Source organism: Erythrolamprus reginae, chromosome 1, assembly GCF_031021105.1.
Source record: "Erythrolamprus reginae isolate rEryReg1 chromosome 1, rEryReg1.hap1, whole genome shotgun sequence".
In the NCBI taxonomy this organism is placed as follows: domain Eukaryota; kingdom Metazoa; phylum Chordata; class Lepidosauria; order Squamata; family Dipsadidae; genus Erythrolamprus; species Erythrolamprus reginae.
The window spans coordinates 392846454-392863667 of record NC_091950.1 but is presented as its reverse complement, the minus strand read 5'-3'; the positions used below and the strand labels follow the sequence as shown (position 1 = coordinate 392863667).

General features: G+C 46.7%; 1 protein-coding gene across 1 annotated transcript in view; it reads right to left on the bottom strand.

The window, feature by feature from the left end:
• Window positions 1-16466, bottom strand: part of KIF3C (kinesin family member 3C) — a 58998-nt gene extending 42532 nt beyond the window's left edge. The window contains exon 1 of the mRNA XM_070734929.1: window positions 14861-16466. Within this exon, the coding sequence (XP_070591030.1) occupies window positions 14861-16273 (1413 nt within the window). The 5' untranslated portion in view covers window positions 16274-16466. The remainder of the gene's footprint in view (window positions 1-14860) is intronic.
• Between the last annotated feature and the right edge of the window lie 748 nt (window positions 16467-17214).

Below are 17214 nucleotides of genomic sequence, written 5' to 3'. Positions count from 1 at the left end.
CGTCTCGCGGGACCCAGGGGAAGAGCCTTCTCTGGGGCGGCTCCGACCCTCTGGAACCAGCTCCCTCCTGAGATTAGGATTGCCCCCACCCTCCTTGCCTTCCGTAAACTCCTTAAAACCCACCTCTGCCGTCAGGCATGGGGGAACTGAAACATCTCCCCCTTGCCCATGTTGTTTTGGTGTTTGATTGATTGTGTGCTTGTTTTTTATATATATTGGGATTGTTTTATGCATTTCTTAACTTAAAATTGTAATTGGATTGGTGGGTATTGGATTTGTCACTATGTACTGTTTTTGCCATTGTTGTGAGCCGCCCCGAGTCTGCGGAGAGGGGCGGCATATAAATCCAATAAATCTAATCTAATCTAAAAAATATACATCAATAACAACTACTGAAAAGTACTGGAGGGTGTATGTATGGAAGGTGAGGGTAAGACAAAAAAGCCAAGATAGTGGTCATGAATGCAGGATTAAAGCCTTGCCTCTTTTATGTGTAATGCATGTTAAAAAGGGCACGGCTTCAATCCAATCACAGACATTGTCTAGACTTTCTTTGGTCTCCTCTATGGATGCGCCTGAATGCAACAATTATTTTATTAGGCAGCTCTGCAACTTGGCCACAAATTGCTCAGGGATTGAAATATTTACTCTTGGTCAGAAAACACTCTTTTTAATTTAGCAGGGCATGTGGCCCACCCTTGTATTTTTGGCCTCCATCCATCCAACATAATAATAATAATAATAATAATAATAATAATAATAATAATAATAATTTATTAGACTTCTTTGCCGCCCCTCTCCAAAGACTTGGGGTGGGAATGTCGAGGAAAATATATAGACAGTGTTAAATTTTAATAATAAAAATACAAGCGGTTATTTTCCAGAAAATATCGCAAACTGCCAATAAAACCACACCCTTCATTAAAGTCATGTTAAAGGGAGATATAAAAGCTTCCTCAAAGGGGAGCCATCTGTGTATTATTTAGTAACACCTGAAAAAAAAAAGCAATATTCAAAGGGCAGAAGAAGGGGGGGAAATATGGCGACAGAATCTGTCTAAATGACACAAATGGCGGCTATGGATCTCTGCTCACTCTATCACAAGAATTCCCTGCAATGCCTGGCAAATCAGTTGCTTAGCAACAGCTCCTCCCATTATTTCCCTTAGGAGACTCTTGTACTCTCCAATCTTGCCCTATTAGTAGATGCGGATTGCTACTCAGGCTCCTTTGATGGTAATATTTTTGCAGTTGTAGGTTGGGTTCAGGCAAAGTGTTAAGCTAGTGATGGTGAATCTTTTTGGGTTGGTGTGCCAAAAGGGTGTGTGGGGGTGTGCTAGCATGCATGCATGTGCCCACATCCTTTCCCTTCCCTCCACGCATGCACACCCCTCGTACTGCCCCCACGTGTCCTTCCATCCCAGCACATGTGCACTGGCTTCATTGAAGCTTGGGATGTGAGAAAACAGCCAAACCGGAAGTTCAGAAAACGCACTTCTGGTTTGCCTGTTGTGCTGTTTTTGCAATCCGTGACTTCAGGAAGCTTTCCGGGACCCTCTGGAGTGCAAAACACAGCACAATGGGCAAACCGGAAGTACTTTCTCTGAACTTCAATTTTGTCCGTTGGGTGGGTTTTTTTGCACTCCGGGCCTTCAGGGAAACTTCCCTGAAGCATCCGGAGGGCGAAACGGCCTTTCCCAGGACAATGTCTTGCATGCCCTCTGATATGGCTCCGCGCACCTCCTGTGTCAGGCGCGCCATAGGTTCACCATCATCGTTTTAAGCTATAAGACTGCTTGTTTAGTTCTGGTTTAGCATATTGACAGAATCCAGTGCCATCTTGGTTTCCAATGGGGCAATTGCACAGCCAGGCCAATGGTGGGGCAGTGGCTATTGTGGTTTTTGGGGTTCCTGCCCCACAGATATCTAGAAGTGAGATCCTATTTGCAGAATCAAGCTGCAGGGAACAGATAGCACTGCTGCTACTGTATAGGCCTCCTTGCTGCATTACAGGTAGTTCTCAACTTACGAATACAAATGGGACCATAATTTATGTTGCTAAGCAAGGCAATTGTTAAGTGAGCCACTCCTGGTTTTATGACACTTTTTTTGGTGCTGGATATTAAGCAAATCATTGCAGTTATGTGAACCATGCCATCATTAAGCCAATCTAGTTTCTCCCATTGACTTTGCTGGTCGGAAGCCAGCTGGGAAAGTCGCAAATGACCTTAAGATGCTACAACCTTCATAAAAACATGCCCATCCTTTGATCACGTGACCATGGCGATGCTGCAATGGTCACAAGTGCCAGGACCAGTTAGGAATCACATTTTTCAGTGTAGGTATAACTATGAAAGATTGTGTTAAACAAATTGGTTGTAAGTTGAAGATGCTTCCTTACCTGAACTGCATGACATTGTGCCTGGGTTTTCCAGCCTATGGTACTGGGAGATGTCAACTTGTCTTCCCCAGGTGTGGAGTCTGAAGTGGCTTGGGAGTTCACAGCTGCCACCATGGCAACCATTGACCTGGCCCAAGTCATCAAGAGTTAGAGGCATAGGAGGAGGGGTGTCACTTATTGGACCTGTTCTTTCTCTAGGGACAGTGACAATGGGATCTGGAACTGGGAATGCTGCTCTTGCCCTTGAGATACAGATCATAGTTCTGGAGTTCTTCATGCCTATTAATTAGTCTGCCCAGATACCGGTTAGATCTCAGTTCAACTTAGGCCTTAAGTCATCTCTTGGGATGAGAATGTGGTGACAGCTGGATTCAGATTGTATCTTCATGGCCTTTCTCTACAGAGGTCTCAAAGGTTTGCTGGTTCTCAAAGGAACTGGGAAATAAAATGAGAAAAGACAACAAAAAAGAATGTTCTTTCTGCGCCAACTCAGGAAGCTCAAACTGCCCAAGGAGCTGCTGATCCAATTCTACAGAGGAATCATTGAGTCTGTCATCTGCATCTCTATAACTGTCTGGTTTGGTTCTGCAACCCAACAAGACGGACACAGACTTCAGAGGAGAATCAGAACTGCAGAAAAAACAATTACTGCCAACCTGCCTTCCATTGAGGACCTGTATACTGCACGAGTCAAAAAGAGGGCTGTGAAAATATTTACTGACCCCTCACATCCTGGACATAAACTGTTTCAACTCCTACCCTCAAAAGGTCGCTACAGAGCACTGCACACCAAGACAACTACACACAAGAACAGTTTTTTCCTTAACGTCATCACTCTGCTAAACAATTTCCTCAACACTGTCAAACTATTTACTAAGTCTGCACTACTATTACTACTAGTTTTTTCTCATCATTCCCATCACACATTTCCTCCCACTTACGACTGTATGACAGTATGACTGTAACTTGTTGCTTGTATCCTTAAAATTTGTATTATTATAGATTGTTTCTTCATTGCTTATTTGACCCCTATGACAATCATTAAGTGTTGTATGTCATGATTCTTGACAAATGTATCTTTTCTTTTATGTACACTGAGAGCAGGTGCACCAAAGACAAATTCCTTGTGTGTTCAATCACACTTGGCCAATAAAGAATTCTATTCTATACTATTCTATTAGAGCACTGCAGGAAGAAATAGATTGGATCCCTACCATATCTGGACACATAATTGAGACAGTTCTTTGACCTATGATGGGACTGAGATGGGGATAATACATTCATCCTGGTCCTTCTAAATCTCTTGGCTTTCAATGCCATTGATTGTTGTATCCTTGTGGATCAGCTCAGGTGGTTGGGAATGAAGAAAACAGTGTTGTGCTAGGCTAGCTCTCCTTCTTCTTCCACAAACAGAGTCCCCCTTCCTGTTGATGTGGGGGAGTCCTCAGCTCTTGCTCAGAGTTCAGTTTCCCTCCCAACCACCCTGCCATTCTTATCTGGCATCTACATGAATCTCCTGGGTGATGTTATCTGTTGTCATGGGATTGGATATCAACAATATGTTAATGATAGCTATTTACATAATTCTTGGTCACTGATCTTCTATCTCAGTGTCTAGAGGCTATAGGGATCTGGATAGAGAAAAATAGAATAGAAGCACAATCTTAAATATGAGTAGGGTTGTGGTCACACTGTCCCAACTCCCAGTCTATGAATTGGTACCGAGCTGCAGAATGCAAAAAAAAAGTGAAGCCCCATCCAGATGGAAAAAACTTTATCTACCGAACTGATCCCTGGTGCCCAAAATGTTGCTGCTCTAAGATTCAGAGTCAATTGTCCAACATGAAATTTATTGTGGTGAAAAGCAAGGTTTTATTTTTTTAAACCAAAGACACAAGTAAAGATTAGACCAGTGGCTCCCAACCTTCTTTTGGCCATGCCCCACCTAAGCATCTCTAAAATCCTGATGCCGGTGACATATAATTCTTACTATTCGAAAAGCGTACTCACACGAAGGAAGCTTAAAAGTCCATTAATTTGGTAATTGCTCCCATTAAAAACTCAAATTGCCCCCCTGTGGGGGTGGGGGTCCCATGTTGGGAACCACTGGATTAGATGAAACCTGGATCAAAAACAGTAACTATGAGAGGAACCTTGAAGTCCTAGTGCAGTGAGAGCAAAACTGTTTTGGCTCATGCGCCAAAAGGGTGTGTGCCCACACCCATGTCCACACTCATGCCTTCCCCCGTGCATGCATACACCCCCCCACTGTCCCACACTCGTGTGCATCCCCCCCGCCCACTGCCCCTCACGCATGCACGAAGGCGTCACAACTGTTTCCTGAAGGCTGGGGATGGTAAAAAACAGCCCAATGGGCCAACTGGAAGTTCATAAACAAATTGCCAGTTGATCCATTGGGTCATTTTTCACCATCCCCATGCTTCAGGAGACTTCCCTAAAGCACGAGGAGAGCAAAAACGGCCCAATGAGCCAACCGGAAGGTAATTTTTGAACTTCCGGTTGGCCCGTTGGGCTGTTTTTTGCCATCCTCAGGCTTCAGGAAATCCTCCTGAAGCCTGGAGAGAGCGAAAACAGCCTAAAAGAAGGTTGAAAATCAATGGGGCAGCGTGCACATGCATGCTGGAACTGACATAGGGCAATGCCATGTGTGCCCTCCATGTGCCACATGTGCCATAAGTTCGCCATCACAGTCTTAGTGGATGATCACTTAAACATGAGCCAGCAGTGTGTGAGGCAGCAGCCAAAACAGCTAATACAGTCCTTGGTTGTATAAACAGAGGCATAAAATCAAAATCATGTGAAGAGTTAAGGTAGTACCCCTTTATAAATCTTTCCTCACCTGAAATACTGCATCCAGTTTTGGTTACCATATTACAAAAAAGATGTTGAGACTTTGGAAAAAGTGCAAAGAAGAGCAGCTAAAATGATTAAACGCCTGGAGACAAAAACATTTGAAGAATGGTTGCGGGAATTGGGTATGGCCAGATTAGAGAAAAGAAGGACAAGGGGTGACAGGATAGCAGTGTTCCAGTATTTGAGGGGCTGTCATAAAGAAGAGCGGGTCCACTTATTTTCCCAACTAGAAGACAAAGAAAATAAAAAATAGTCTGTCAAGATCTTTTGGGATCCTGAGCTTGTCTTCTGGGCTGTTTGCTATGCTTGAAGAACATCTTCTAAAATGAGGAGGGGACCTCAATTGTGGCGTAAAGACTTCAACAAGCTATAAAAATACTAATCAAATCAGAAGTTACAGTATATATCCCTGGGTTAGAGCTTAGAGTATCCCTTACAAGACAACATTTTTCCCAAGAACAATTTAATTTAGCATCCTAAACACATAAACTCATATTACTAAATTTGTTTTCAGTTTTTGGCCCTTCCCTGTTGATTTCAGGCCATTTCACCAGATGCTGCCGATACATTTGCAAGCCCACTTGAGTACCAGAAAGGCTATAAATGTGTTATTTTTTTAATTAACTGTCATCATGTGGAAATACAATTATTGTTTGTGTGTGTGTGTGTGTTTATTGCTGCTGTGGAATTACAATGTGCACACAGCCTTGCTGAAGTGAAAAAAAAGAGACTTTTGTTCATTTGATCGCTATCCAACAATAGTCTCCCATTTAGAAATAGAAGAAGGTTGAGTTTGTAGTCTAGTACTGTCACTCTGCCCCCTTTTCATCTTTCAGCATTACTAATGCAATGCTGTTGCTTTCACTACCATCCGTTCTGCCAGTAAGAATCAAATCTCTGAAACTGCATCGAATGCACACACGCTCCCAAAGGGAGCCCAATCTAGAGCGCTAGTTACTCTGCCTAGCCCTACAGCCTACATTCCCAGTGCTTGTCAAAATTAGGTCAGCCTTCCGTTGCAATTAGGTTGCTAAAGGCAGCTGCTGATCAAAAACAATTCCATCAAGAATGATAGTAAGATAGCAGCATAAAAAAAAAACCCTCACGATCTCTCTTTGTTTTCCATTTAAGTTTCCTTTACTAAAATCTTGCAAATTAAAATAGAATGCAATGGCATTCCGCCACAGGCACCACCAGGGCAAAACAGAGCTGTAACATAAATTACTTTCTGATCAGATTCACACAACATACTTAGTCGCGGTTTGCTTAAACATGGCTTGCTGGAAGGCTGGATGTATATAGCTGAGCCAAGCACAAAAACACTATGGCTTAGAGCTCAAGCCAACAGATGGTAACAGTGAATCTTTCTCTGGAGCTAGGCTTTTCCTCATTGAAAATTCTTCTTTTCCCTGTTGAGCTGTGGGAACAGCTGGAATTCTAAGCATTGATTCTGTCATCTGCACCTCTATAACTGTCTGGTTTGGTTCTGCAACCCAACACAGACTTCAAAGGATAATCAGAACTGCAGAAAAAAACAATTGCTGCCAACCTGCCTTCCATTGAGGACCTGTATACTGCACAAGTCAAAAAGAGGGCAGTGAAAATATTGACTGACCCCTCGCATCCTGGACATAAATTGTTTCATCTCCTACCCTCAAAATGTCGCTACAGAGCACTACACACCAAGACAACTAGACACAAGAACAGTTTTCTCCCGAACGTCTTCACTCTGCTAAACAAATAATTCTCTCAACACTGTCAAACTATTTACTAAGTCTGCACTACTATTACTACTAGTTTTTTCTCATCATCCCTATCACCCATTTCCTCCCATTTATGACTGAATGCCTATAACTTGTTGCTTGTATTCTTAAGATTGTTATTAATATAGATTGTTTCATTGCTTATTTGACCCCATGACAATCATTAAGTGTTGTACCTCATGATTCTTGACAAATGTATATTTTCTTTTATGTACACTGAGAGCCTATGCATCAAAGACAAAATCCTTGTGTGTCCAATCACACTTGGCCAATATAGAATAAAGAATTCTGAGCATGGTAGAGGAAACTTGCAAAATGGCAGGTGTGGCAAGCCTAACATATTCACACAGCCCAAACACAAACTCAGGTGCTCTTTCAATCTCAGCTCACCTCTGCCTTCTTTTTCTGGGCAAGGGGATACTCTCTCTCTCAGAAAAAAAGCTCTTTAATTTTCAGAAATGGGGCTTAGAACATCTTGGCCACCAAGGGAGGTTTTGTGGATATAGTCGGTAGTGGGTTCTAATTCCCATCGCTACTGTTCACTCGTGCGCATGCACAGAAGCGTCCCAGGTGGGTGGAGCTTTCCCCCCACTACCGCTACCAGTTCAACCAGGCCACACCCACCGCTGGTAGCCATCTTCTACCTCAAATGTTGCAGAGACCAATTAGATCCCACAGAGTTGGCCTTCCCCGTGGTCCCATCAGCCAAGCAGTGTTAGCTGGCGGGACCATGGGGAAGGGCCTTCTCTGTGGTGGCTCCGGTCCTCTAGAATCAACTCCCGCCAGAGATTCGCACTGCCCCCACCCCCCTGGCCTTTTGAAAGGCTTTAAAAACTCACCCATTGAGGGATAACGCTCTGCTCCAACCAGCAGTATGCTAGTAGTCATGGATGAGTAATGGATGAATGTTTTTATATATATATATTTGGGGTTTTAAATTTTGTATCTTTGTTTATTTCTGTATGCCGCCCTGAGTCCATTAGCAGAAGGGCGGCCTATAAATTTAAGAAATGAATGAATGAATGAATGAATGAATGAATGAATGAATGAATGAATGAGTAAACAAACAAACAATATCAAATTCAAAAAGCTAGATATTCAGCCAGGGGCCTTGTGGAACCAATGGCAGTATGACCTTCAAATAGACTCTCCTGGGCTAAACGGACTATTAACCAGATTTAGGAGAGACTCATTGCTGTTATTAATTACTGACACCTCCAGCCAATTATACAGCAAGATCTGACCAGCTCGTTTCTGGACTCTGTCATATTAGGAAGGTATCCATGCACAACCACCAATCTTTTATTTGGCTCTTGATGTGCCAAACCAAGCCTTATGCAGCAAAATGTGGCTCAGTGATCATTTATCCAACGCGTCCTTGTGATTACTGACCACTCCCAGGAAGCCAAGTGCAAGGGCTTTTTGAAAGCGGCACAATATCAAAGATCTGAGCATGACCACTTTTCCGGCTATTTATATAACTCCTATTATCTTGGCCTTTGTGCGCATACAAGGTTCCTGGTGCTCTTCTTCCAAGGGAGCAGAAGCAGCAGCATTAAACCAAGGAAACACACTTACACCCATGCGGGGGTGGTACTTACCGCCCGCTAGCAGTACACTCTCTGGGATCGTTGTGGATTTGGCTTCTGCACATGCACAGGAGGCAAAATCATGTGCGAGGACGCTCTCGTGCATTAGATTTCACCGATTTTCAGCAATTTCTTTGCTTACGCAGATGCGCAGAACCAAAAACCCCACCAAAAATTGGTGAAATCTCGCACATGAAAGCATCCTCACATGAGATTTCACTTGCTGCACATGCGCATACGCCAAATCTTGCATGGGCGTGTCGGGGGCGCAGAGATGCATGAGCATCTCAATTTCCACCACCAGAACCCCGATCCCAGCCAACCAGGCTGCAACCTATTACTGCTTACACCAGTGATTGCGAACCTATGGCACGGGTGCCACAGGTGGCACACGGAGCCACATCTGCTGGCACGTGAGCCACTGCCCTAGCTCAGCTCCAACGTGCAGGTGATTTTTGGCTCACACAGAGGCTCTGGGAGGGCATTTTTGGTTTCCAGAAAGCCTCCAGGGGGATGGGGAAAGGTGTTTTTACCCTCTCTTGCCTCCAGGGAAGTCTTTGGAGCCTTGGGAGGGTGAAACACGAGCCTACTGGGCCCACCAGAAGTTGGGAAACAGGCCATTTCCAGCCTGCAGAGGGCCTCTGGGGGCAGGGGAAGCTGTTTCCACCCTCCCCGGGCATTGAATTGTGGGTGTGGGCACTCATGAATGCATGATAGTGCACGCCCACGCTCTTTCGGCACCCAAGGAAAAAAAGGTTTGCCATCATTAGCTTACACCATTGACTAAGTTCAGGCAATGCATTAAGCTGAAGATACTTTAAACACTGATTATAAAATTGCCACCAGCCAGGTACATGTAACATGCTTGGTCACAAATCATAATATACAAATCCACAATGGCTCAGCTGAGATAATGCATTTCCCCAGATCAGACCACCGATCATTCGTGAAACTCATTATCTCTTGGCCCACCTATTGGAAATGAGATCATGTCCTTTTCGGGGCTGCTAAACTGATCAGTTCTTTGATCTGATGTTTTTTCCCTACACAATATTCCATAAGGCTGGATTGTGTGTGCTAAAGAAAAGGAGGGCTTCCCTCTGTTTTCCATCCATCCCTTCACAAAGCTGCCTCTCTCGGCAACACAATGGTCTCCTTCTTTTCTAGGCCACCATTGACCCAAGGCTCTACTATGGGCTGGGGGGACTTGTTATAGGCATTGTGCTTGTTCATTGAGAGGGTAACTCCAACCAACAGAAGGGAACATTCATGCAGATGCCTTTACTCCACGTCCCTCTCCCTCCCTTCAACTACAAGAGGTCAGTCAGATGCCTTTGCTATCTTCTTGGAAGCAGAGAGGTCCATAGCTGGCAGAGTTTTCTTGGGGCTCTTCGGGGCATCCTCTTGTGCCCATCCATTCCTGGAAAACCAGGAATATCAAACAAGGGAGTATCACTGACATGCTATGTACGAAAAACGGTTGCAGGAACTGGGTATGTCTAGTTTAATGAAAAGGAGGACCAGGGGAGACATGATAGCAGTGTTCCAATCTCTCAGGGGTTGCCACAAAGAGGGAGTCAACCTATTCTCCAAAGCACCTGAGGGTAGAGCAAGAAGCAATGGGTGGAAACTAAACAAGGAGAGAAGCAACTTAGAACTAAGGAGACATTTCCTAATAATTAGAACAATTAATCAGTGGAACATCTTGCCTCCAGAAGTGGTGAATACTCTTAACACTGGATGTTTTTAAGAAGATGTTGGATAACAAGCTGTCTTAAACAGTGTAGGGTTTCTTGCCTAAACAAGGGGTTGGACTAGAAGACCTCCAAGGTCCTTTTCAACTCTGTTGTTATTCTTATGCTATTTCCTCACTACTGATTTAATTGGGTCCGAGTTTTACCTCTGGAAATAGGACATGAGATTTCAGAGGAAGGAGAAAAACATGGGCTCCTTCATCGCACTGAAGGAAGAAACATGATTCTGAGAAAGCCTTGTCTGTGCCCCTCATCTGCACGCTGAAGGATACTCCTAGGAGTAAGTAATCCATAGTTTATGAATTGCGTGAAATTGCAAGCTTTTTAAATACTTTCCTCAACCACCAAGATTTGGTCAATGAAATTCAGCAGCAAGTATCAAAACATGAAAGTGTAATTTTCTTTCAAAAGAAAAAAAGGGGAAAGGAAGGTGATGTACCAATTCATCTTACTAAAAAAGAAAAAGAGAAAAGGATAAGCTTAAAAAAATCACATTTTCCAGTAACTTCAGTATATCAGTACCATAACCTCTGGGGGCCTTAGTGCACCCAAATTTTTTTTTTGGAAAAACCCAACCCAGTTTTGGCTGCAAAACAACCTCTCGGTCCTGATTTAATTCTGTGTCCAATAAATTACTTTGCATTATAAGCCATGGGCAAAACCCAGACAGCTTGGAATTTTTCACTGTAGCTTTCATTCAGCTTTATCTATTTCAGTGGTGGGTTTCAATTTTTTTTACTGCCGGTTCTGTGGGTGTGGCTTGGTAGGAATGGAATGGTGGGTGTGGCTTGGTGGGGTGTGGCAGGGGAAAGATACCGCAAAATCTCCATTTCTTCCCCATTCCAGGGGGAGGTTACTGCAAAATCCCCATTTCTTCCTGATCAGGGGAGGCAGAGAATAGAGAATACAGGTGGTATTTACCGGTTCTCCAAACTATTCAGAATTTCTGCTACCGATTCTCCAGAATTGGTCAGAACCTGCTGAAATCCACCTCTGATCTATTTATCCAGCCAGTGATACTGTCTAAATTTGCCAGGAGACCACATCATTTGTAGGCAGGAACGGGCATGTGCAGAAGTGAAAAAAACCGGAAATGGGGAAACAAGTAAGTGCCCGCTCGCAGCTGCCCGCCACCGTTTGCCCCCCCCCACCGCCAGCTTGCCGTTTGCCTCGCTCGCCTCTTGCTCTTTGGGCGAATGATGGCAGCGTGGGTGGTGGTGGAAGTGCTCGCAGCGGAGCAGGGCAGGCGTAGGTCCGGGGAAGTGCCAGTGGTGCGTACATGCACGTGCACACCTGGCATCGCCACGAGAGCTAGGCTACGCACTACATTGCCGCCACCGGAACCGTGTTCCCCACCGTTTAGGGCCCCACTGTTTGTAGGGCAGTTCCAAAGTTCTAAGTTTCACCTGGAGAGAAAGCAATATCTCTAGCACCGCTTTATTCCCTGCCTTCATCGTACCCTCAGATATGGCTCGGCGTGATGCCACCCGTGGCACACGTGCCATAGGTTTGCCATCACTGGCATAGAATGTTTGTTCTTTTTATTACTCTTTATTACTTTTATCTGCTTTTACCTTCACGATTGCCAAGATAAGCATATACAATTATATAGCTATTTACTTCACACCAAGCCTGTGAAGATTGCAAACCGTCTGGTATATCTAGGACAAGCCCACCCTACTCATGCCAGCAGAGAGAGAGCCTAGCGCAGATCCTATCAGTCAAAGAATTCCAACTGTGATTCCAGAAGAAGAGCCTTCTCTTCCTCCCCTTTGGAACATCCTACTTTCCCTCTGCCTCCATTCTCCTATCCATCCACAAGAGCCTGAAAACCTGGCTCTGCTGGTTGGCCCCGGGACCCAATGGGGAAGTAACCCACTGGAGGTGGCTACTAGATGGTTACTAGCAAACCTAGCATTTCCTCAACTGCCTGTTTTTTTTATTCTCATATAACAATGAGATATTTATTCTCATTGTTTTCCTTTCATTATTCCACCGTTCCCTTTGCTACTGTTAGGTTTATACTTCTTTTCATTTCTCTCTTTTTATTGTCGTAAGCCACCTACAGTAGCCCCACATGGTGAGATAAATTTAACAGATAAGTAAGGATCAGCACGTGAAATGAAGTCACCATCTGAGCTTCCAATATGAGCAAATATTTTAACTGAGATTTGTAGGGTGAGGGAGGGAACAGTGTGGTGGTCATTAGCTTCTACGGACTGTGAGGAGTGCAGAGATATGGATGGCTCCAACTCTGCTGGCCTTTTGCAAGGCAGTGAAGGTTTGGCTCTTCCCCAGGCTTTGTGGTCAAGATGTTAATTACTGGAGTTCTGCTGTGGGTGTGTATGATGGGAATACTGACATTTTATTGGGACCTTCTTTTCTTTTGGGTTGCTATTCTAACCAATTGTTCAGTTGGATTTGGTTCACCATCTAGAATCTGATGGGATAGATAGACAGACACATACATTGGAGGTAAGGATGGATAGATAAATGCCAAGTAGTAGTTGAAGAACTCCAAGGTTTGGTTCTTGGAATGTCCAATTGGTTCTAGGAGAGGAGGGAAGTCTGGGAATTTGATATGAGATTTTCTAAAAACCATAGTTTGGGGCAGAGACATTATTTTTGGAAGCCTCGGTAGGACCTTGTGTTTTCATCTTGGAAACACCGTATAGAATTGCTATAAACATTTCAGAAGTATTCATACAACCATGTCAGCTAACGGCAAAGCAGCTACAATTGCTCAGTATGCTGTACAGTATTTGATTTTGTATTAACCTAGATTAGGGATTTTTTTTTTTTTGGCAGCCTAGCATCCAGTGTGTACCTCAACTGTTGAGTTAGTTTATGCCTCAATATATTGCACGAATCCTTCAAACTGACTGCTTGAGTAACCAACTTAAGCATTTTCAATAAACACAGATGCTCCATGTGCTCCATAGTCTGCATCATGGGGCACACCCACCCATTTTTCAAGAGAGATGAGACTCAAATCTGAAGGCAAGCTTGAAAACCTCATGCTTGTTTGGCCCATAGGATGGGCCCTATCCTGCTGCACTTCCCAGGTCACACTAAAAGGCAACCAAGGGCACAGACAAACAAGAGTCAGCAAAACAATGCAGATACAGTTTAGGGGTGGGGGTGGAATGACCTTTGAGCATCTCTGTTAGTCATACTTTTCAGTTAAAGCTGGGACAGAAATCGGACGGGGAAAGTCCTCACTTAAACCCCCCCCTCCCCTCCCCCCAAGATGCTGCAGGCGGTGTGACCTGGGAGACAGGGAAGGTTGCATCCCCTCTTGTTAACACCCATTTGCAGAGACAAAAGGAAACCCCATCAGAACTGCGGGAACAATTGGCCAACCTCCCAGAGGTACCAGCCAATGCGTATGCAGGAGGTCACCTCCACCCAGCCATAGCAATGGCCTTTTCTGTGCTGCTTTGTTGTGCAATGGAAGAGCTGATTAGCTGAAGCCGCCAGCCCGAAACATCAAAGACCCCCTCCTGGGTTTCATCGCTCCACAGTTCAGCCCCTCCTCCTTCCTGGCCAGATGGAGCAGCGTCTGACAGCCTATGCAAAGGAATCCGACCCATGACAGCGCATAAACCCTAAGCAAGAGGCCCAGCAGATACTGCAGCCAACAGAAATCCATTCCTGCCACAAGGTCCAGTGTGCGCCAGGCAGACACAATATTAGCATGTGGCCTCTGCTCCCCAGGAAGTCACACCTCTCTTCCCTGAGCATCAATCCATATTTACCAACAGTGTTGCTGGAATAGGCCTCATAATGAACAGCTGCATGCTGATTTTAAGAAGTCCACCTGATTTAACTAAGTGTTATTAAAAAGTGGGGGGAGTGAATTAATCTTAATAGTGAACCTATCACAGTGATGGCGAACCTTTTTTTCTTCAGGTGCTAAAAGAGCATGGGCATGCACTATCATGCATGCACAAGTGCCCACACCCATAATTCAATGCCTAGGGAGGGCGAAAACAGCTTCCCCTGCCCCCCTGGAGGCCCTCTGAAGGCCAGAAATGGCCTATTTCCCAACTTCTGGTGGGCCCAGTAGGTTTGTGTTTTGCCCTCCACAAGATCCAAAGGCTTCCCTGGAGCTGGGGGAGGGTAAAAACGCCCTCCCCCAACCCCCTGGAGGCTCTTTGGAAGCCAAAAATGCCCTCCCAGAGCCTCTGTGCAAGCCAAAAATCAGCTGGCCGGCACACACATGCACAATGGAGCTGATCTAGGGCAACGGCTTGCCTGCCAGCAGATATGGCTCCGCATGCCACCTGTGGCACCCATGCGATAGGTTCACCATCCCTGACCTATCAGGTGCTATTTAGGACAACGTGGGACCTCCTGCTCCACCTAGAAAATGATGTCCTGCCTCACTGTTGTTGCTTTTTTCTAGAATGCACAAGTGATTGCTTAGTGCTGTGAACCTGAACCACACTTCAGAAATGGTGGCATGAATGAGGCTTACCTTGTATTTGGTTGCTAGAAGCTCAGTGGCCTCTTGCTCCCTCCTGAGTTCCTCAATCATCTTTTCTTTCTCCTCCAGTAGCTTTTGCTTCTCCTCATTCACCAGGCTGTGGTCATCTTGGATTGCTGCTTTCTCCTCCTCCAACCTCTCCTTTTGCTCCTTCAAGTAATTTTTCATGTTTTTCTCCAGCCCTCCATCCTCATTGTCCTCTGGCTCTTCACCTTCGGGGGTCCCCTCCCCGTCTATGGTTTTCTTCCTCCGGCTACTCCTCCGCCTTTTCTTGCTCAGCATCCCACGTTTCTCCAACTGGGCCTTCAGGCGGATGATCTCTTCCTGGAACTCCCGCAAGAGCGTATCTTTAGGATCCTCGTTGATTCGCGGCTTGTTTTTGATGTTTTTGGCCCTGTTAGCAAACCGGAGGGTGGACAAGCTCTCGTCGTAGCTGTGGGAAGCTGGGCCCAGCGTGGCTACCATGATGGTCTTGGCGTTGCCACCCAAGGAGTCCTGCAGAAGGCGGGTGAGCTTGGAATCCCGGTATGGGATATGGGTGCTTTTGCCATCCACCAGGGCCGAGATCACATTGCCCAGAGCAGAGAGGGAGAGGTTGATCTTGGAGGCCTCTTTGGGCCGTTCTCCCTGGGTACCCATCTTGCTCTGCCTTTCGCTCCCAGCCAAGTCCACCAGGTTGAGCTTTCCCACTCGGATGTGATCCTCTCCATCCGGGCCGGTCTCGCTGCACTCTATCGTGATGACAAAGATGGCGTGCGAGCGGGAGCTGTACTCGTTCATGTTGGTGCTGCCCACCGACCGAGTCTGGTTCCCCAAATTCATGACGTGTTCGATTTCCTTGACGTTTTTCGTCACAAAGGACGACAGGTCCTTGATGTAAACCCCCGTCTCTGGGTTCTCCTTCAGCTCCATTTTCTTACTCTGGTCTTTGGCCAGGAGGTCGCGGATCTCTTCTTGGTAGATCTCCAGATAGGAAGCCCTGACCAAATATTGCTGGTTCTGCGAGCGGGAGATGTGGGTGAAGATGTGCTCGAAGGAGATGGGGATGACGCCTCTCTTCTCCGAGTCGGCCCAGATCCCTTGCATAGTGTAAGTCTTCCCCGTACCGGTTTGACCGTAGGCAAAGATGGTGCCATTGAATCCTTGCAGGACGGAATCGATCAAGGGCCGGACGGTCTCGTCGTAGAGGTCGGCCTGCTTGGAAGTGGCGTTGTAGACCGCGTCGAAGGTGAAGGTTTTGGCCAGTTCCCCAGGGGAGGCCTTAGGGTTCCGGATAGTCACCTGGCCCAGCTTCACATCCATGTCCAGTATCCTCTCATAGCCCGTGGCTTCCTCTTTCCTGTTCATGGGGCGGCAGCGGACCACCACTTTCAGAGTCTCGCACACCCGGGGCCTATTCGCCATCGCGGAAACGAGGCGGGGGGTTTCCTTGCTCCCCTGAGGCGCGCTTTCCTTGCCCTTCGGCTGCCTGTCAGGGATGGGCAGCGACGGCCTCGTTTCTAGGCATGGAGGCTTCCGAGCGGCTGCTTTCGCTGCGGCAGCGGACTTGACAGGCTCGGTGCGGCTGCGGGCTCTTTTCCCTCGGCGCCCTCTCTCTCCTCACAATAGGTGAAAAGAGGAGTCGAGGCGCGCTCCGTTCACGGCATCCCGCCTCGGACCGCGGACCACCCGCGCCGCCGGCTCGTCCCGCCGTGAAGCGGGGCGTGTGTGTGTGTTTGTGTGTGAGGAAGAAGCGAGGTGCGGTTTTTCAAGCCTCCCCCGCCCACCTCAGGCGGCTCTGCCTTGACGGGCGCCGCTTTCTCCCCAATAATCTCTCAGTGAGGAGAGAGAGACAGCTCCGCCGCGGGTCCCCTCAGCAGCTCCGAAGGGCGCGCGCGTGTGGCGGCGCGGGATGCTCAGGCATTGCAGCCCCGGCCGCGGCAAGAGCGGCTGCCGCCCCTCTCACACACGTAAGAGGACGAGGGAGGAAAACAGACGGGAGGGAGGGAGGGAGGGGGATGCTCTCCTGCCGCCGCTGCTGCCGCTGTTCGCTTGGCTGGCTGCGGGCTGCCCTGGAACGGAAAAGCCCAACGCGGGCGGGCGGAAAGGGGGCTGCTGGGTGATGACAGGAAAAAAAGCGTCTCCTCATCCTCAGAAGGATGCTGCCCACCCGGAGCAGGGCGGGGAAAAACACCGGCGATTCTCGGCTACCCCGCCCACCGTTCGCAAAGCATCCTGGGGAACGTAGTCCTGCCTTTGTTGTCTTCTTCACACACACACCCATCCACAAGGAGAAGGTTGCCACTTTTGAGGCGGTTGACTTGTGGAAGGTAGGCTGGTGCTGTAGGCTATGGGTGTGTGGGTGG